The sequence below is a fragment of the Enhydra lutris genome, unplaced genomic scaffold (assembly GCF_002288905.1).
Source record: "Enhydra lutris kenyoni isolate GAN:26980312 unplaced genomic scaffold, ASM228890v2 scaffoldscaffold18, whole genome shotgun sequence".
NCBI lineage: Eukaryota > Metazoa > Chordata > Mammalia > Carnivora > Mustelidae > Enhydra > Enhydra lutris.
Genome location: NW_019154102.1, coordinates 7,322,376 through 7,338,027, shown reverse-complemented (window position 1 = coordinate 7,338,027; position 15,652 = coordinate 7,322,376). Strand labels below are relative to the sequence as shown.

The 15,652-nt window shown below is 35.7% G+C and overlaps 1 protein-coding gene across 3 annotated transcripts in view; it reads left to right on the top strand.

The window, feature by feature from the left end:
- Positions 1-816: 816 nt before the first annotated feature.
- LOC111148044 (clathrin heavy chain linker domain containing 1) overlaps positions 817-15,652 on the top strand; it is a 31,797-nt gene continuing 16,961 nt past the window's right edge. The window contains exons 1-7 of one of the 3 annotated variants that reach the window (XM_022504414.1): positions 817-1,032; positions 5,564-5,751; positions 7,682-7,815; positions 9,777-9,978; positions 10,101-10,213; positions 10,607-10,691; positions 12,039-12,145. In XM_022504414.1, the coding sequence (XP_022360122.1) occupies positions 856-1,032; positions 5,564-5,751; positions 7,682-7,815; positions 9,777-9,978; positions 10,101-10,213; positions 10,607-10,691; positions 12,039-12,145 (1,006 nt within the window). In that variant the 5' untranslated portion in view covers positions 817-855. Of the gene's footprint in view, positions 1,033-5,563; positions 5,752-7,681; positions 7,816-9,776; positions 9,979-10,100; positions 10,214-10,597; positions 10,692-12,038; positions 12,146-15,652 lie in introns of all 3 variants that reach the window. The other 2 variants (XM_022504413.1, XM_022504415.1) reach the window with 2 other exon arrangements.

The following is a 15,652-nucleotide window of genomic DNA, read 5'->3' as shown; positions in this document are numbered from 1 at the left end:
TGGGAAGAGTTCAAATGTTTTGCCTTGCTGGATATTTTTCAGTAAGCCATGGGTTCTGTTTGGTGTTAATGTGAATAGTTTTCAGGAATCAACTTCTGTATCCAACTGGATAATGATTCTTTATTTAAAGAGCCATGGAATGTAGCAGCTTGAAACTGTGCTGGAAAAGGACTGTTACCTTTGATATCATTGATGGGTAGATTTTAGCAGAAGTTCTGACTTCTCACTTTTTAGTTGGTATGTTTATTTTACAGATAAGAATTATAATGAAGTTTATCATAAAATAAATTCATGAGTTGTTTGTAGCTATCATGACTACCTGGGCCAAGTAAGCACATGGGTAGAGAAGTATTTGACCTTGTTTATATCATTAGGAGGCTTCCAAATTGGTTTTCTCATGTGAAACAAGCAAAGTGGTAAACCTTCTGTTAGAAAGTATTGAACTAAACATAAGAAACCATCCAATCACATGACACATAGGCTTGGTTACTAAGAAAAGAGGTCTTTATTGACTGGTGTTTGGTATTTCTATCCCAGAGGTATAGCACTTGACAGTAGAATAGTTAAGATCTTTTAATTCATAGGTTGAAATATTTATCTCTGAGATAAATATTTTAATTCATTATAATTTTTTATTTATATTATAATTATAATTAAATTTTTATAAATTAAATTATGTTATTACATTTATATTATAATTTATTATAAATTTATTAGAAATGACTTGATTTATTTTAAGCTTCAGATCAATTGATGGTCTTTTTTTCTTTCAGGCTTACCAAAGTTTTGGCTTTGTTGGAAAAGCAAGTCAAGACTTAAGTCTTCTCTGGTGAACAAGTGTGCAGATTGTGACATATGTCCATTCAAGAAATAAATAAACATGCAGTTCTCCCTCCTATCATTAATAGGAGTGACAAGGAATTTTTGGAAAGTATGCAAAGATACATAATCACAGAAACTGAAAGAGTGGGCTGTAACGAGGAAGGACCTGCTGATGAATATTACATCATATACCGAAATGTTTTTGATAAGGTATCGACGCTCATAAGATGAGGGAGTTTTCATGGGGTGGAAATGGTCTATCTTGACAACTAATATTCCTGCCTCAGTAACATCACTGCTTGTTGAATACACGGCATTTGTCAATTTTGAGAAGTTCATCCAGTGTATTGGGAAGGGATGAATGGGGAAAATACAGTGTTGGATTTCTATCACTAGATACTTAATGAGTGTTTTGATTGTTTTAGCTTGAGTACAGGCTGTCAGTTTTTGAGCAACAACTTAGTTGTGCCTTCTAACATCCTTTTGGCCTTTTATCTAAGAATATCTGATTTGTTAGGAATTGGGCTGCCAAGCAGGAACCTGCTAATTGTTGTAAGTCTTGGCTTTGAGTGGATCTAGCATAATAAGTTGGAACCCTTTGTGAGTTAGAGGTCTTGATAGGTCCAGCAAACAAGAGGGGTGACTGGACCAAACATTGGAAATAGAGGAGTTTAGAAAATGTTATGCCTTTAGATAACATTTGATTTTGCTTTTTAAGATTTTAGAAACACTTGTTTTTCCTTACAAACAATTGCAGTTTCCCCTTTGGTTCCTTGGTGGGTTTTTTTTGTTTGTTTGTTTTTTGTTTTTTTGTTTTTTTACCTTTTTTTAACCTCCTTGGAAGATGCCCTGGCAGTTGAATAAGTGAAATCAGCATCCTTTCCTCTTTACCCAGAAGAAATAATTATTTATCTGAAGAATTCTGTAGACTTGGGGCGCCTGGGTGGCTCAGTGGATTGGGCCTCTGCTTTTGGCTCCAGTCATGATCTCAGGGTCCTGGGAGGGAGCCCCGCATCGGGATGTCTCCTCAGCAGGGAGCCTGCTTCCCCCTCTCTCTCTGCCTGCCTCTCTGCCTACTTGTGATCTCTGTCTGTCAAATAAATAAATAAAATCTTAAAAAAAAAAAAAGAATTCTGTAGACTATTGATTTCTGAGTAAAACAGTCACAGGCAAAATAGGAACTCAGTCTTGTTTAATTTTTTTAAAGATTTTATTTATTTATTTGACAGATAGAGATCACAAGTAGGCAGAGAGGCATGCAGAGTTGGGGGGAGAAGCAGGCTCCCTGCTGAGCAGAGAGCTGGATGCGGGGCTCCATCCCAGGACCCTGGAATCATGACCTGAGCTGAAGGCAGAGGCTTTGACCCACTGAGCCACCCAGGCGCCCCTTTTGTTTAATTTTTAAACAGTATACACTATGCATCTTATTTCTCTTCTAATTAAAAACATAGTGCATCACTCTAAGGAAAAATGAGCACAAAGTAGTGGTTTGTACCTATAAGTGGAATTAAGAAAATTGATGAGTATTCATAAGAGTATAAAATAAACAGTCTTTTCTTTTAAGTCATCTAAGAACACTATATTTTAGAATTGGTACATTGGCAGGTTAGCCTCATTTTATATGTCATTATGATCAGTGATACTGCTTTTGAGTGATTAAGGAATATATAGTATGAATGTTTAAAGGCAGTGTTTTGAATGGTTGCATCAATATCAAGAATCATGCTGGGGCGCCTGGGTGGCTCAGTGGGTTAAAGCCTCTGCCTTCAGCTCAGGTCATGATCCTGGGGTCCTGGGATCGAGCCCCGCATTGGGCTCTCTGCTCAGCGGGGAGCCTGCTTCTCCCTCTCTCTCTCTGCCTACCTCTCTGCCTACTTGTGATCTCTGTCTGTCAAATAAATAAATAAATAAAATCTTAAAAAAAAAAAAGAATCATGCTAAGACTCTATTTACCTGAAACCAGCAGAGGAAAGTTATCATAATGGTGACACGATTATCTTGGCATGCCCAAATGCTGATACTTGTTGGAAGTTTTTTTTACATGAAGAGCTGTCTCCTTTAAATTAGTATAGCTCTAGTGAAGTCATTTTGGAGGTGGTGTTAGTTAATTTAATTCTTAGAGAAAAGACATGGGAATAAATAAAAGATAATATTTACATCTGTAGTCCTTTTCTCCCTACCTCCCAAGATTTCCATGTGAACTATCTGTCCATTGTACAATAATAAGTTGTGCATTTGTGCCTTGTAAAGAATCCTGTTCTTCAGGTGTGAGAGAGGTCTGAAATAGAAATTAGTTGGTACTTAAGAGAAACTTTTCTTCTAGTTTCTCAATATAATTGGTCTTTCCATTTTTTTAAAGATTTTATTTATTTATTTGCCAGAGAGAGGGCATGGTGGGGGGGTAGTGAGAATACAAGCAGGGGGAGCAGCAGGCAGAGGGAGAAGAAGGCTCCCTTCTGAGCAAGGAGCTTGATGTGGGACTCTGTCCCAGAACCTGGGATCATGACCTGAGCCAAAGGCAGACACTTAACCAACTGATCCACCCAAGCGTTCCTGGTCTTTCCATTTTCATGTTATTCCAGCACATTTGATTGTTAAAAAGCTATTAATTACTGCTTTCTCTAATCTTCCTTCTTTCCTTGGAAGGATCTAATTGGGCAATGATGAAAGTATTAACTTGCATCTCTGAGTACTTGGAATCAGAGAACAAATACCAAATTCTGCTTAGAATCACACGTAGAGGATTTTGCCAGTGAATGGTGCCTAAGTCAAGCAAGGAGGACCTGAGACTCCTGTAACAAGAATTGAGGGTAGGTTATAGAAAGAGCCAAATACTTAGTAAGCAAGGAAGACCAAAGCTAGGAAGAGTGAAGGATAGAAAAGGGTGAATTATGGAGGCAACTGTCCTCTGGAAATGGCTGGTTTTTGTGTTTCTGGTAGCATGTATAGGTAGCCTGTGTCCATATATAGGAGCTGAGGTGGAATGACTACCCTTCCTCTTCTCGCTCAGACCTCTCTACTTACCAAGTCTCGAGTTTAATGCAAACCTGACCCTCAAACTTGAATGATGTAGAGCTAGGAAGGCCATGTGGCAGGGTTAAGTAGATTGGCTATAAGAGAATAAGGAGTCATGAGCACTGTGGCAAAATGAAGAACCAATTCAGTGTAAAGCTCTAGCTGATTACTGCCATTAGGAATGGGGATTCATGTTGGTAGATTTTCAGTTTTCAGGAGAAGTGGAAATAGAGTTTTTGGTGAAATTTCCTACGTTTTAAAATATTTTTGTGAGTCAAGCAAAATTGGATTCTACCTGTAGTGTGCCAGTGTGTCTCCTTTCCTTTTATGCATTTCCTGTGCATTCTTAACAGTTCCTATTAGTGTTCTTCTGAAATCTGTGTCTTCTAGCAAGCAAGTGTGGGAGCTGATTGTGGAGTCATTACTAGTCTGTTCTCTCCATTAACATATCCGAATTATATTGGATTGTTGTGGCATATCCTAGAGGCATGTGAAGTGGAAGATGGCCAGGAATACCAGTGGGGTATTTAATTTGGAAGACTACAGAGTAATAGCCTCTGTTTCATTAAAGGTTCCTGGGTGGCCGTCCTCCTGGTTTGGGTAGATGGGTAATAATGTCAAAAAGACAACCAGTACCTCCAATTCACATATTCTTTACTGGTATTTACCACTAATCTCTTTGTACTATTTCTTGATAGACCAGATCTCTTCCAGAACAGATAATTTTTTTAGATTTTGTTAGCTAACAGAAAACCAGTGGGGGATAACAGAGACTAGAGATGTAGCTGGAGTAGACAGCATAATATTCAGCTTTTGGGGAAAATTATGGATTGATCATATCTATTCCCTATACATATTGATCCCTTCTAAAATCCTCATATGCAGAGTTTGGAAACCATAAATTATTTATAAGTTTTTGTTTTTTAATTTACTTAAAATGCTTATTAATTATTTTTGTGTGGGTAATGCATACATAAGATAGGAGGGAAGGAAGGAAGGAAGGAAAGAAAAGGAAAGAAGGAAGGAAAAAGAAAGAAAAGTAAAGAAAAAGAAAAGAAGAGAAAAGAAAGCCAATAAAGAAGAATATAGATTGGAAAGTTAGATCCTGTTCGCCTCAAACCCTGCTTCCTCTTTGCTTCTCTGCAGGCACCCTGTTTCTGTTTCTGTTTCTGTTTTCTTTTACTGTCCTTCTAGAGATAATCTGTACTTATACACACCATTGGAAACTATGAATATGTAGCAGGTTTTCTATAGTTGCGCTTGACATCTTAGCAATAGAAATGCAACTGGGGAATTGAGAGTATTGATTAGCCAGTAGGAGCCGATAGGTTAGAAAAACAGAGAGGTGAAGGGAATCCAGGATTTTAAGGTCTGAATGAAGCCAGAGACTAAATTTGGAGATAGTAAGGGATGATGGGCAATTATATTTCAAAGATTCTATAATTGGCATAATTAGACCTGGTATTGGTTTTAACTGACATCATATGATGTATGTGTTCATACTAAGTAGAGCAAAAATATTTAAGCTCATAGTATTGTAATGATTCCCAAAGTACATATTGAGTAAATATTAGTTGTCTTAATACCCTGGATATTAAAATTTAAGACTTCTAACTGCTTATTATGTTTCATTTAAGAAATAATGTACAATGCTGTTTGCAAGGCTTTTGTTCCATAGTCTTCTAGAAAAAAATTCAGTATCATAGGCAGAAAAATAATGTTTCAGGTAATAGAGTATGTCACTGCATACAAATCCATTCTTACTTCAATCAAAAAAGAATATGATGGCTTTATTGAGACAGTGAAGGAAGGCCAAAGAGCTGCATTTTGTCTTCATGGAAAACTTAAAGCTTTGGCAGCAGAGCCCACAGCATTGGTGTATCACAGGAAAAGAACAATCCAACTTGAAGCAAAGTAAGTATATTAGTAAGTAGCCCAAAAGGTGATGATTGTTACTTGGTTATATTACCTAGTCAGTGTAACTATAAACAGTGGTTCTTAGCCCCCCAGAATCCCAAGTATTGTAAATAGTAAGAAATTCTGAACTAGATTTATAGTGGAATTGTCAAAAATAAGGAGATCCTAAAGGTAGTTACAGAAAGAAGCAACAACTTCCTTACCTTCGCATCTGTGTTGTAGCATATATCAGAATTTCATTCCTTTTTATGGTTCAATAATATTCCATTGTATGAATATACCACATTTTGCTTATCTGTTTATCTATTGATGGATACTTGGGTTGTTTCTACCTCTGGCTATTGTGAATAGTGCCTCTATGAACATTCATGTGTAAGTATCTGAGTCCCTGCCTTCAATTCTTTTTTTTTTTTAAGGATTTATTTAAATAGAATGTGAGTAGGGAGTGGGGAGTGGGGAGAAGGAGAGAATGAATCTCAAGCTGACTCTGCTGATCACGGAGCCTGATACAGGCTCGATCCCTTGGCCATGAGATATGACCTGAGCTGAGATCAAGAGTTGGATACTTAACCAACCAAGCCACCCAGGCACCCCAAGAGTCCGTTTACTTTTAATTAACATGCTCTTCTTCCGCAAGCATAAGCTGTTTGGTTGAAAGGCAAAGTGTATTTTATTTCCACATTCCCTCTTTCATAAATACTGCAGGCTCTTAACTCTGAGCCATCTGTAGGTACCAGGAACTTTGTATAGTAATCAGATGTGTGCAACAGTTCTCTACTGACAAACTTGTTTTTAATTTGCCAGAAACTGACATTTATATGCTGAATTTATTTTAATCTGTTATTTCCTCCCAGGGCCAACATATCAGTGATAAACTAGACAGTGAACTTCAAATAATGCTTAAAAGAAATTTATACCAAGAGGTAGCTCTTGGTTTTTAAGATCCCTATTTCTAGAATAAGACAAGTTTTATCACAAAGAGGTGCTATCCTTCCTCCAGCTCTAGGATCAAATTACTATTGAGGGCTGAATAAGGGCCTCAAAGATATTAGGTCCTAATCCTAGAAACCTGGAATTGCTCCTTTACTTGGAGAAAGGGTCTTTATAGATTTTACTATTTGAAGGATCTTGAGATAGGGAGATTATCCTGGATTATTCAAGTGGGCTTTAAATACAATCACAAGTGTTCTTCTTTTTTAATTTTTTAAAAGATTTTAGTTATTCATTTGACAGAGAAAGAGAGATCACAAGCAGACAGAGAGGCAGGCAGAGAGAGGGGGGAAGCAGGCTCCCTGCTGAGCAGAGAGCCCGACGCGGGGCTCTATCCCAGGGGCTTGATCCCAGAACCCTGGGACCATGACCCTGGGACCATGACCTGAGCTGAAGGTAGAGGCCTTAACTCACTGAGCCACCCAGGTGCCCCTCCCTAGAGCTTCTGAGGAGGCATAACCCTTTGATTTTGTCCCAGTGATACTGGTTGTGGATTTCTGATCTCTGGAACTGTAGGAGAATAGATTTCTGTTGTTTTAAGCTACCAATAAGTTTTTGGCAATTTGTTATAGCAGCTACAGGAAGCTAGTATAATTACGAAAATAATTTTAATTGCAAAGGTAACTATCAACCATAGGGAATAGATGTAGTACTTTATGGCCAGATTATTATGTTTAACACCTATGCGTTTCCAGTAAGATTGTGAATCGTAGTGTAAGATTTTAATTGATGCTCTGAGAGAAAACCATTCCTCACTTTTGAGGCTAGTTAATTTTTAATGGACATTGTTTTGTAAACTTAACACCTCAGTCCATAATGGTTCAAAATGATACTTAGCCAAGATAAAGTAATGATTTAACCTGTTTTACTTTAAATCTTATGATTAAATAACTAAACTATTTGAAAGAAATGTAAGAAAGCCTTTCTGTTTTTTCAGAATGAGGGTTATTGAAAATAATTCCTCAAAGATTCAATTGCAGATAGACAAAATGAAACAACTTAGGGCAGAATATGAGGCAAAAGAAGTAAGATATCATACTTTCTCCAAAGATCCTTCAAAACCTATTCCAGGTATGTATTTTGTTAAAAATGTTTGAAATCCCAACTGTTTTCAGTTATCACCTATCATACAAGTCAGTGTATGTGTGCTGCAGTGTGTGTGTCTGCAAGTGTACCAGGACTTTAGCCAGACTTCACGAACAACTTTAGCCTGGGCTCCAGGTGGATATAAGGGAATGAGACAACTTCAACAACCTTGGAAGACTGAGAGAATTCCAGACTGGCTGGATTATAGAAAGTATAAGGGAGGGACTATTAGAGTTTGGTTCCTGCATCAATGTCGACATTACCTGCAAACCTATTAGAAATGCAAATTCTGGCTCCACAGCAGACTTACTGTGTCAGAAACTCCAGGGTTGGGAGTTGGGGTGGGGGGTGGAGTGGAGCTCAGCAGTGTTTTGGCAAGGCCTTCATGTGGTTCTCAAGTTGAGAATCCTTGCTATAATATATGAAAAAACTATACTGTATTAAGTTCTAGTGAATATTGTTGATTCCCATTGATGTCAGCATTCACAGGTTCTTTATCTTCAGCTAAGCCACATTTTAAGAAATTGGAGTATATCCTGGAATTCGTCAAGATGTTGAGAAGTTTGTATGATGCATGGATAGAAGAGTTGCAGATACTCATCTTGGAGAAAAGGGAGACTTAGAGAATAGCTAACTGTATTCAAAACTTTTAAGGATTTCAACTAGTGTTTATGCAGAGGCAGAATCAATAAGTGGAAATTTTAGGAAGTCAGATTTGGTTTCACTAGAAGACGCTCTGTCTTGAAAATAATGAACTGCTCCATACCAGAGGATTTCAGGTTGGATGACCATCCTGCATTTGGTGGAAGCAGGGACTAGATTCACTTTCAAATATAAAATTATGAGAGTCAAAGTACAAATAAGGTACATATTAATAAGTGGAGAATAAGTCAAATTGATTAGTTGCTGAGAGGATTCAGTGTAAGGGAATGATTAAAAACTGAGTAGGATTAATCCAGGGAGGTTTCTGGGAGAGAATTTTGATGTATGCCTTTAAAAACCAACAATTGGTCTGAATAAGGGAATCATTTCAAGTGTTGTGAATGGGTTGTTATGAATAATACGGGGTGGGGGGGACAATGAGGGATCGGGGACTGAGGGCTTGGCAGGTTTTATAGACTTTCATTGGAGGGAATAAACAGATTACCCTGGGGTTTGCCGTAGTAGGTTAATGGAATTGTTGGTTAGAAATCTTTGGACAAAAAGCCTGAATTGTTAGGCAGAAGCTCTTGGTGGTATTGACTAACAGTGGTATTTAAAGGTTGGAGAGGTGTGACAATGAGGTTATTAGAACTTTTTAAGATGCAGGGGAGCCTCGGTGGCTCAGTTAAGCATCCAACTCTTGAGTTCAAGACTTTACTTATTTATTTGATGGAGAGACAGAGAGAGAATACAAGCAGAGGGAGCGGCAGAGGGAGAAGGAGAAGCAGGCTCCCTGCTGAGTGGGGAGCCCAATGTGGGGCTCGATTCCAGGACCCTGGGATCATGACCTGAGCCGAAGGCGGGTACTTAACCCACTGAGCCACCCAGGCAGCCTTTGACTTGATTTCATCTCAGGTCCTGATCTCAGGGTCTTGAGATCAAGCCCCGGATTGAGCTACACACTGAGCATGGAGCCTGCTTAAGATTCTCTCTTCCTCTCCCCCTCTGCAGCTTGTGCACAAACTCTCTCTCTCTCTCAAATATAAAAAATAAAAAGTTAAAAAGAACTTTTCAAGATGCCAGGTTTTGGATAATCAGCCTTCATTGATGGTATGTTTAAAACTGCTACACATTTAAAATTGTGTGCTAATTCTGTTCATGTTCAGTAAGTTATAAGTTCATGCTACCATTTCTTAATTATTTCTTAACATAGCAAACTGTGATCTGTTTTGCTAAGACTTGCCATTTGAACACAAGAGTCCCAAACATGGTTTCATTTTTGACTTGTTCCCTTTTTCCCGTAGGCATGACTCTCCAAGAATCTGTCAATTTAGTTGCTCTCACTAAATACCTGAAACATCTTGAAGATAAATATGCTGAAATTAAACAGGCTATGTTGAAAAAATACGTACCAATTCAGAGAAAGGCAGAGTTAGATGAGGAAATGATTGTGACATTAAAACGGAGAGATTTAGCTGAAAATCTGAACAAACAATTACAGTTTCGGTATGAAAATTGATTATATACTTTTTAAGTTTGAAGCTTTTATTTGTGTTTATTCTTTTGCTCCACTATTTGATTTTAGGTTCTGTATATTGATTTTTTGTTGTTGTTGTTTACCTTTATAGTCATCAGAGACTGCAGATTATTTCAAATGCACTTATTTCCTGGGTAAAATCTGATATGAGCAGCTCATTTGAAGACTTTGTAGAGCATATTCAGAAAACTAAAAGTTTACCTGGTAATTTATCTATATTTTTTAATTACCACAAATAATGGAAAACATCATTTTTCCTTCCAGAAAGCTAAAGAGTGAGGATTTTCCTAGGCTGAGTTTAAAGAAATTAAAAAAAAATGTATTCCTGTTTTGTCTCTATTACCCTATGAGCTTCTTCCTTAAACAGCTAACAGATAATTGGTAAAGAAATAGTAGATGTGGTAAGCCAAAGAGTATACCTAAAACTGTACCTGAAAATACCGGAGACACAAACAGGGAGGCCACTCAGTTTAGGAAGATATTGGTGCTTTTAGAAACAATAGCATTAAGTTGTTGATTAATTAAACATGTATATATTTATTATTTTCTACTGATTGATAACCTTAAATATTCTGTGGTGCTTTTCAGTAATTATAGGTGATGAAGGCATTGTTGAAGAACTGCTTGAAGACGATCCAGGCAAGGCAAAAGGAGCTGAAATTTTGCTTTGCTACATTGAAAGGCAAATATTTGAAAAGCTTTGATTTTCTTTGTTAAAATGTTACCACATTTATTTAATATTTATTTAAATATTAAGTAAATATTTAATATTTATTACATGTTTAGCATTTGTTTAGCATCTTGATGAGCTATAGTCTCTAGATTTTGTATTTTTACAATTTTAGCCTAGCAAACAAATTGGAAAATAAACTAGAATTTTAAAAAATAGATTCTTTGTGTGGAAAATATTAGATGGGTAGTCCAGAAGATTTTTCAGAGGATATATATTTAAGTTTTATTTATATAATGTATTTGCATTTCCTAGCCATTAGCCTGATGTTATGAAATGTTTTTGAGAATATCTTCTTGAGTCAGATTATCCTAATTTAGTCATTTTTTTCTCGTTTCTCCCTAATGTTTAAGTTACTATATGTAGTGTATGATAGAGGCTTACAAAGACCTAAGACTGTTCTTTAAGAGATTAATTTATAGCTGTGAGTCTAAAATGTAAAGAATATATATAATATTCCTAGTCATATGTTAAACACTTTTTAATTGTGAATTGTCTTACTGATACAGTACAAAAAGGGGAAAAGATCATTTTGGGGTGGCACCAAAGCCTGTGCTATTTCCTTACACTGTCTGCATCTCCAAGTTTATCAGGTTTAGATATGAGAGTAAAAGCCTTGTCGAGATTAAAAGTTTTATGTGTTTTGCTTATTAGTATTATTTTGATGTTTTTCTCCTCTAGGGTGTCAAATTCATTTGCAACACTGTAAATCCTGTTTGCCATAGTTTTATTAATTATGGGGTAAGGGCTGATTTGAATACATTCTGCCCTCGTAAGAGGAGTAGAGGCTTATTATTTTTTCTTCTTGTGTTAGTCTCGTTATTAATTAGGAGTCTGATGTCTGGCAGAGTAACATAGGCTTCTGAATACCAAGGACACCTCTTGATCTTCAACTCCACGTTCTTGGTGTTTCAATTACTGTTTCCCATAGGCTGAGTCTCTAAGCACATTGCCCTCCTTTCCCCTGATATCCCTTCTCATCTGCAGATGATATGTGAGAAAAAAATCTAAGCTCACTGTGAATTCAGTTCAAGTTCTTTCCATTTTCTATGTCTTGTCATAAGTACTATAGGAAAAAAGTACAGGGTAAGGTTCAGTCTTCTGTCAGGTGAGAGTTTTATTCTGAGGATACAAAAAATGACAGAATATTAAAGAAAGATTGCAAAAACATCTTCCTGAATGAATGAATCTAGATTTGATTTTTCTATATTACTGTGTTTAGTCTGTTTTAGACAGTTCTAATTAGTTTTCTTTTTTGTGTGTACTATCATAATGCGTAACAAAATGGAATGTCTGTAGGTTCAGTGAATTAATGTCGCTTGGTGAATATGAAAAGGCGGCTTGTTTTGCAGCAAACAGTCCTAGAAGAATTCTTCAAAACATTGGGACAGTGAATAAATTTAAGGGTAAGCTTTTTTTCTCTGAATCTTATGTATGTATGCAAATTGTACTTTTTTTCCCTGATGGAATGGAAAGAGTATTGGAAGTAGGAGACTAAAGATCTAGGCTGTACCCCATCCCTGCTATTTACTCAGTTTCTTTAGCTGTCACATTGAGGGATTTGATTTGGTTTTCTACATTAAATGAGGAAATATTTCAAAGCATACAGAAAAGTGTGGAGAGACATACAACAGCCACATACTTACTGTCAGGATTCAGTAGATGTTAACATTTTGTCAAATTTGTTCTACTTCCTTTTAAAACAGCTTTGTTGTTTTAAGTTGACATACATATAAAAAGTATATGTATGTACACAATCTGATAAATTTTGGCGTTTGTGTCACCCAAAAGTTCCCTCCTTGCCCTCAGTGATCCTTCTCTCTGACTCTTCCTCATCCTTCCCATCTTCCTCTCTCCCACAGCTTCCTCTCAGAGGCAACCACTCGTCTAATTTCTGTCACTTTAAAGCTAACATTAGTTAGCTTTTCCTAACTTTTACCTAAGTGAAATTACATAGTAAGTAATCTTTTTTGACTGACTTCTTGCACTCAGGATCATTATTTTGAAATTCATACATGTGTTGCATCTATCAGTATTTCATTCTTTTTTATTGTTGAGTAGTAGTCCATGGTATGAATACAAATCCTTTATCAGAGACATGATTTAAAAATATTTTCTCCCAGTCTGTGGCTTGTCTGTTCATTCTCTTTGAGTATCTAGGAGAAGTTTTAAATTTTGTTGAAGTCCAGTTTGTGAACTTTTTTTTCTTTTATGGATTGTAACTTTAGTGTTATACATAAGAAATCTGTTTTTAATCTGCTGATTTTAACTCCAATGATTCTGATTATGACTTTTTGGTAAGGATTTTATAGTTTTAGGTTTACATTTAAGTCCATGATTCATTTTGAGTTAATTTTGATATGTGGTGCGAGGTATGAGTTAAGGCATTTTTTTGCTGGTAGCTATCCAATTGTTCCATGATAATTTACTAAAAGGACTTTCTCCACATAATTGCCATTGTTGAAAGTCAGTTGTGCTTATATTTTTAGGTCTCATCTCTTTCACTGATCTGTTGATCTTGGTGCTAATACTATACTGTCTTGATTATTGTTGCTTTATAGTAAGTGTTGAAATCAGAGTGTTAGACTTCAAACTCTGTTTTTCTTTATCAAGTTTAATTTGGCTATTCTGAGTCTTTCATATTTCTGTTTAAATTTTTACAATCAGATTGTAAATTTCAATAAAAAATTCTGTTCAGGATTAGACACTGAACAATATTGGATATTTGGTCCAATGAACCCATAAACACGGTATATCTACATTTATTTGGGTCTTTAAAAATTTCTTTCAGCAGTGTTTTGTAGTTTTCGGTTTTTTTTTTTTTTACATTGAAAAATTTAGTATTTTGCTTAAAAATTTTCAGACATCTTACAAATACCCAGGAACTCTTCCTTTGGATGTGTTCTGAAATTGGTGAAGTTAAAAGTGGTATTAGTATATCCCTAAGGTTTTTTTCCTTCTCTCCTTGACTGATCTGCTTAAAGTAGGGAACATAAGTTTTAATAAAAGTCAAAGCGTGCAATTAAGACATGCTTAAGTAGGTATAATTACCAGTGAAATCGGAAAACAGCCAACTTTTATTACTTTTCTAGGTTTGTGGATCTTATGCTGAGAAATGCACCAGTATTAGGTGATACTTAATTGTTGTCTAGATAGTTGTCTAGATAGTTGTTGTCTATATAGTTTTATTTTAAAACTAAACTGCATTTTTAAAAACTGAGAGGCTCAGAAATAAATACAGAGGTATAAGTAAAGGAGGAATATACTCAGTGGAGGTTACAGTTACAGATAGTTTTTCCTACTATTTTCATTTTATGTGGAAATTTTTGATGTCAAATATATACAGCCTGTTTTTCATTAGTTTTCCCTCCAAAACCCTTTGAATTCAACAGTTTGAAAAAAACGTGTGTTTTTTTTTTAAAGATTTTATTTATTTATTTATGTGTCGGAGAGAGAGGGAGAACGCACAAGCAGGCAGAGGCAGAGAAAGAAGCAGGCTCCCTGCTGAGCAAGGAGCCTGATGTGGGACTTGATCCCAGGACCCTGGGATCATGACCTGAGCCCAAGGCAGCGGCTTAACCAACTGAGCTACTCAGGCATCCCAAAAAAATGTTCTTTTACATTTATTTGAACATGAAAAATTTGTTGCCATATACATAATGCATATGAACATACATATTTATAGAGATCATTTGTGAATTGTGTGTAAATGGCCTGTCTCATATTTTTGCATGCACAATTTTTGGTATTCTATCCTAGTGGATGTAATACAGAGTATAATCTTGTAGCTTTTATTCAGTGGACTCAAAGTCAAAAAACCATTCCAACAATTATTTATAATTAGATAACTGACTGATTTTCAGTTCATGTTACCCTGCAGAAGTATTCATACATCATGAATAATGACACTGTACCTTTGGGTGTTAAACTGTTAATTTTTATAAGTCTGAGTTTTAAATTGGTGTATATAAAAGTAGCCAAAGCCTAAAGAATGATGACATAAGAGGTTTCTACCACAGAGCATTTATAGTTTCATAAGGGACACAGGAGCAAAGAGAAGTGATTTTTAATCTGTGTTTAGGTCTTGTACATCTTTTGTGAGCTTTATTTTTAAATATTTTATATTTATATTATTACAATTTCTTATTTCAATTTCCAAAATTGTTTGTTAGTATATATAGAAATACAATTGATTATTATATATTGATCTTATATTCTGTGACCTCTTTAATCTTGTTTATTAATTCTAATACTTTTATTGTGTATTCCTAGAATTTCTACATAGCTAATTACATCATCTGCTAAAAAAGAGTTCCACCTTCTTACTTTCCAATATGGATGTCTATTATTTCTTTTTCTTGCCTTATTTCAGTGGCTAGATCTTCCATTACAGTGTTGAATAGAAGTGATGAGAGCAGATATCATTGCTTTGTTTTTGATCATTAAGAATGATATGAACTGTAGACTTTTCGTAGATGCTCTTTATGAGGTTGATGAAATTCCCCTCTGTGATTGGTGAGAATTTTATCAGGGATGAATGTCTAATACTTTTTCTGCTTTTATTGAGATGAAAATGTGGTTTTGTCCTTTAGCCTGTTAATGTAATTTATTGCCTTCCTGGGGAAAATCCCACAATTTTAAGATTAATTTATTATAATTACATAGCTGTATAACCATTTTTATAACTTAATTTTAGAATATCTTTCATTCCAAAGATAAACCTTATACACATTAATTCCTCATTCTCTACCCCCTGCCCCGTCTCTAAACCCTAGGTAACCACTAATCTACTTGCTATCTATATAGATTTGCTTATTCTGGACTTTTCATATAAATAGGATTGTGCAATAAAATTTTTTTTTTGTCACTGGCTTCCTTCACTTAGCATGATGTTTTTGAGGTTTATTCATGCT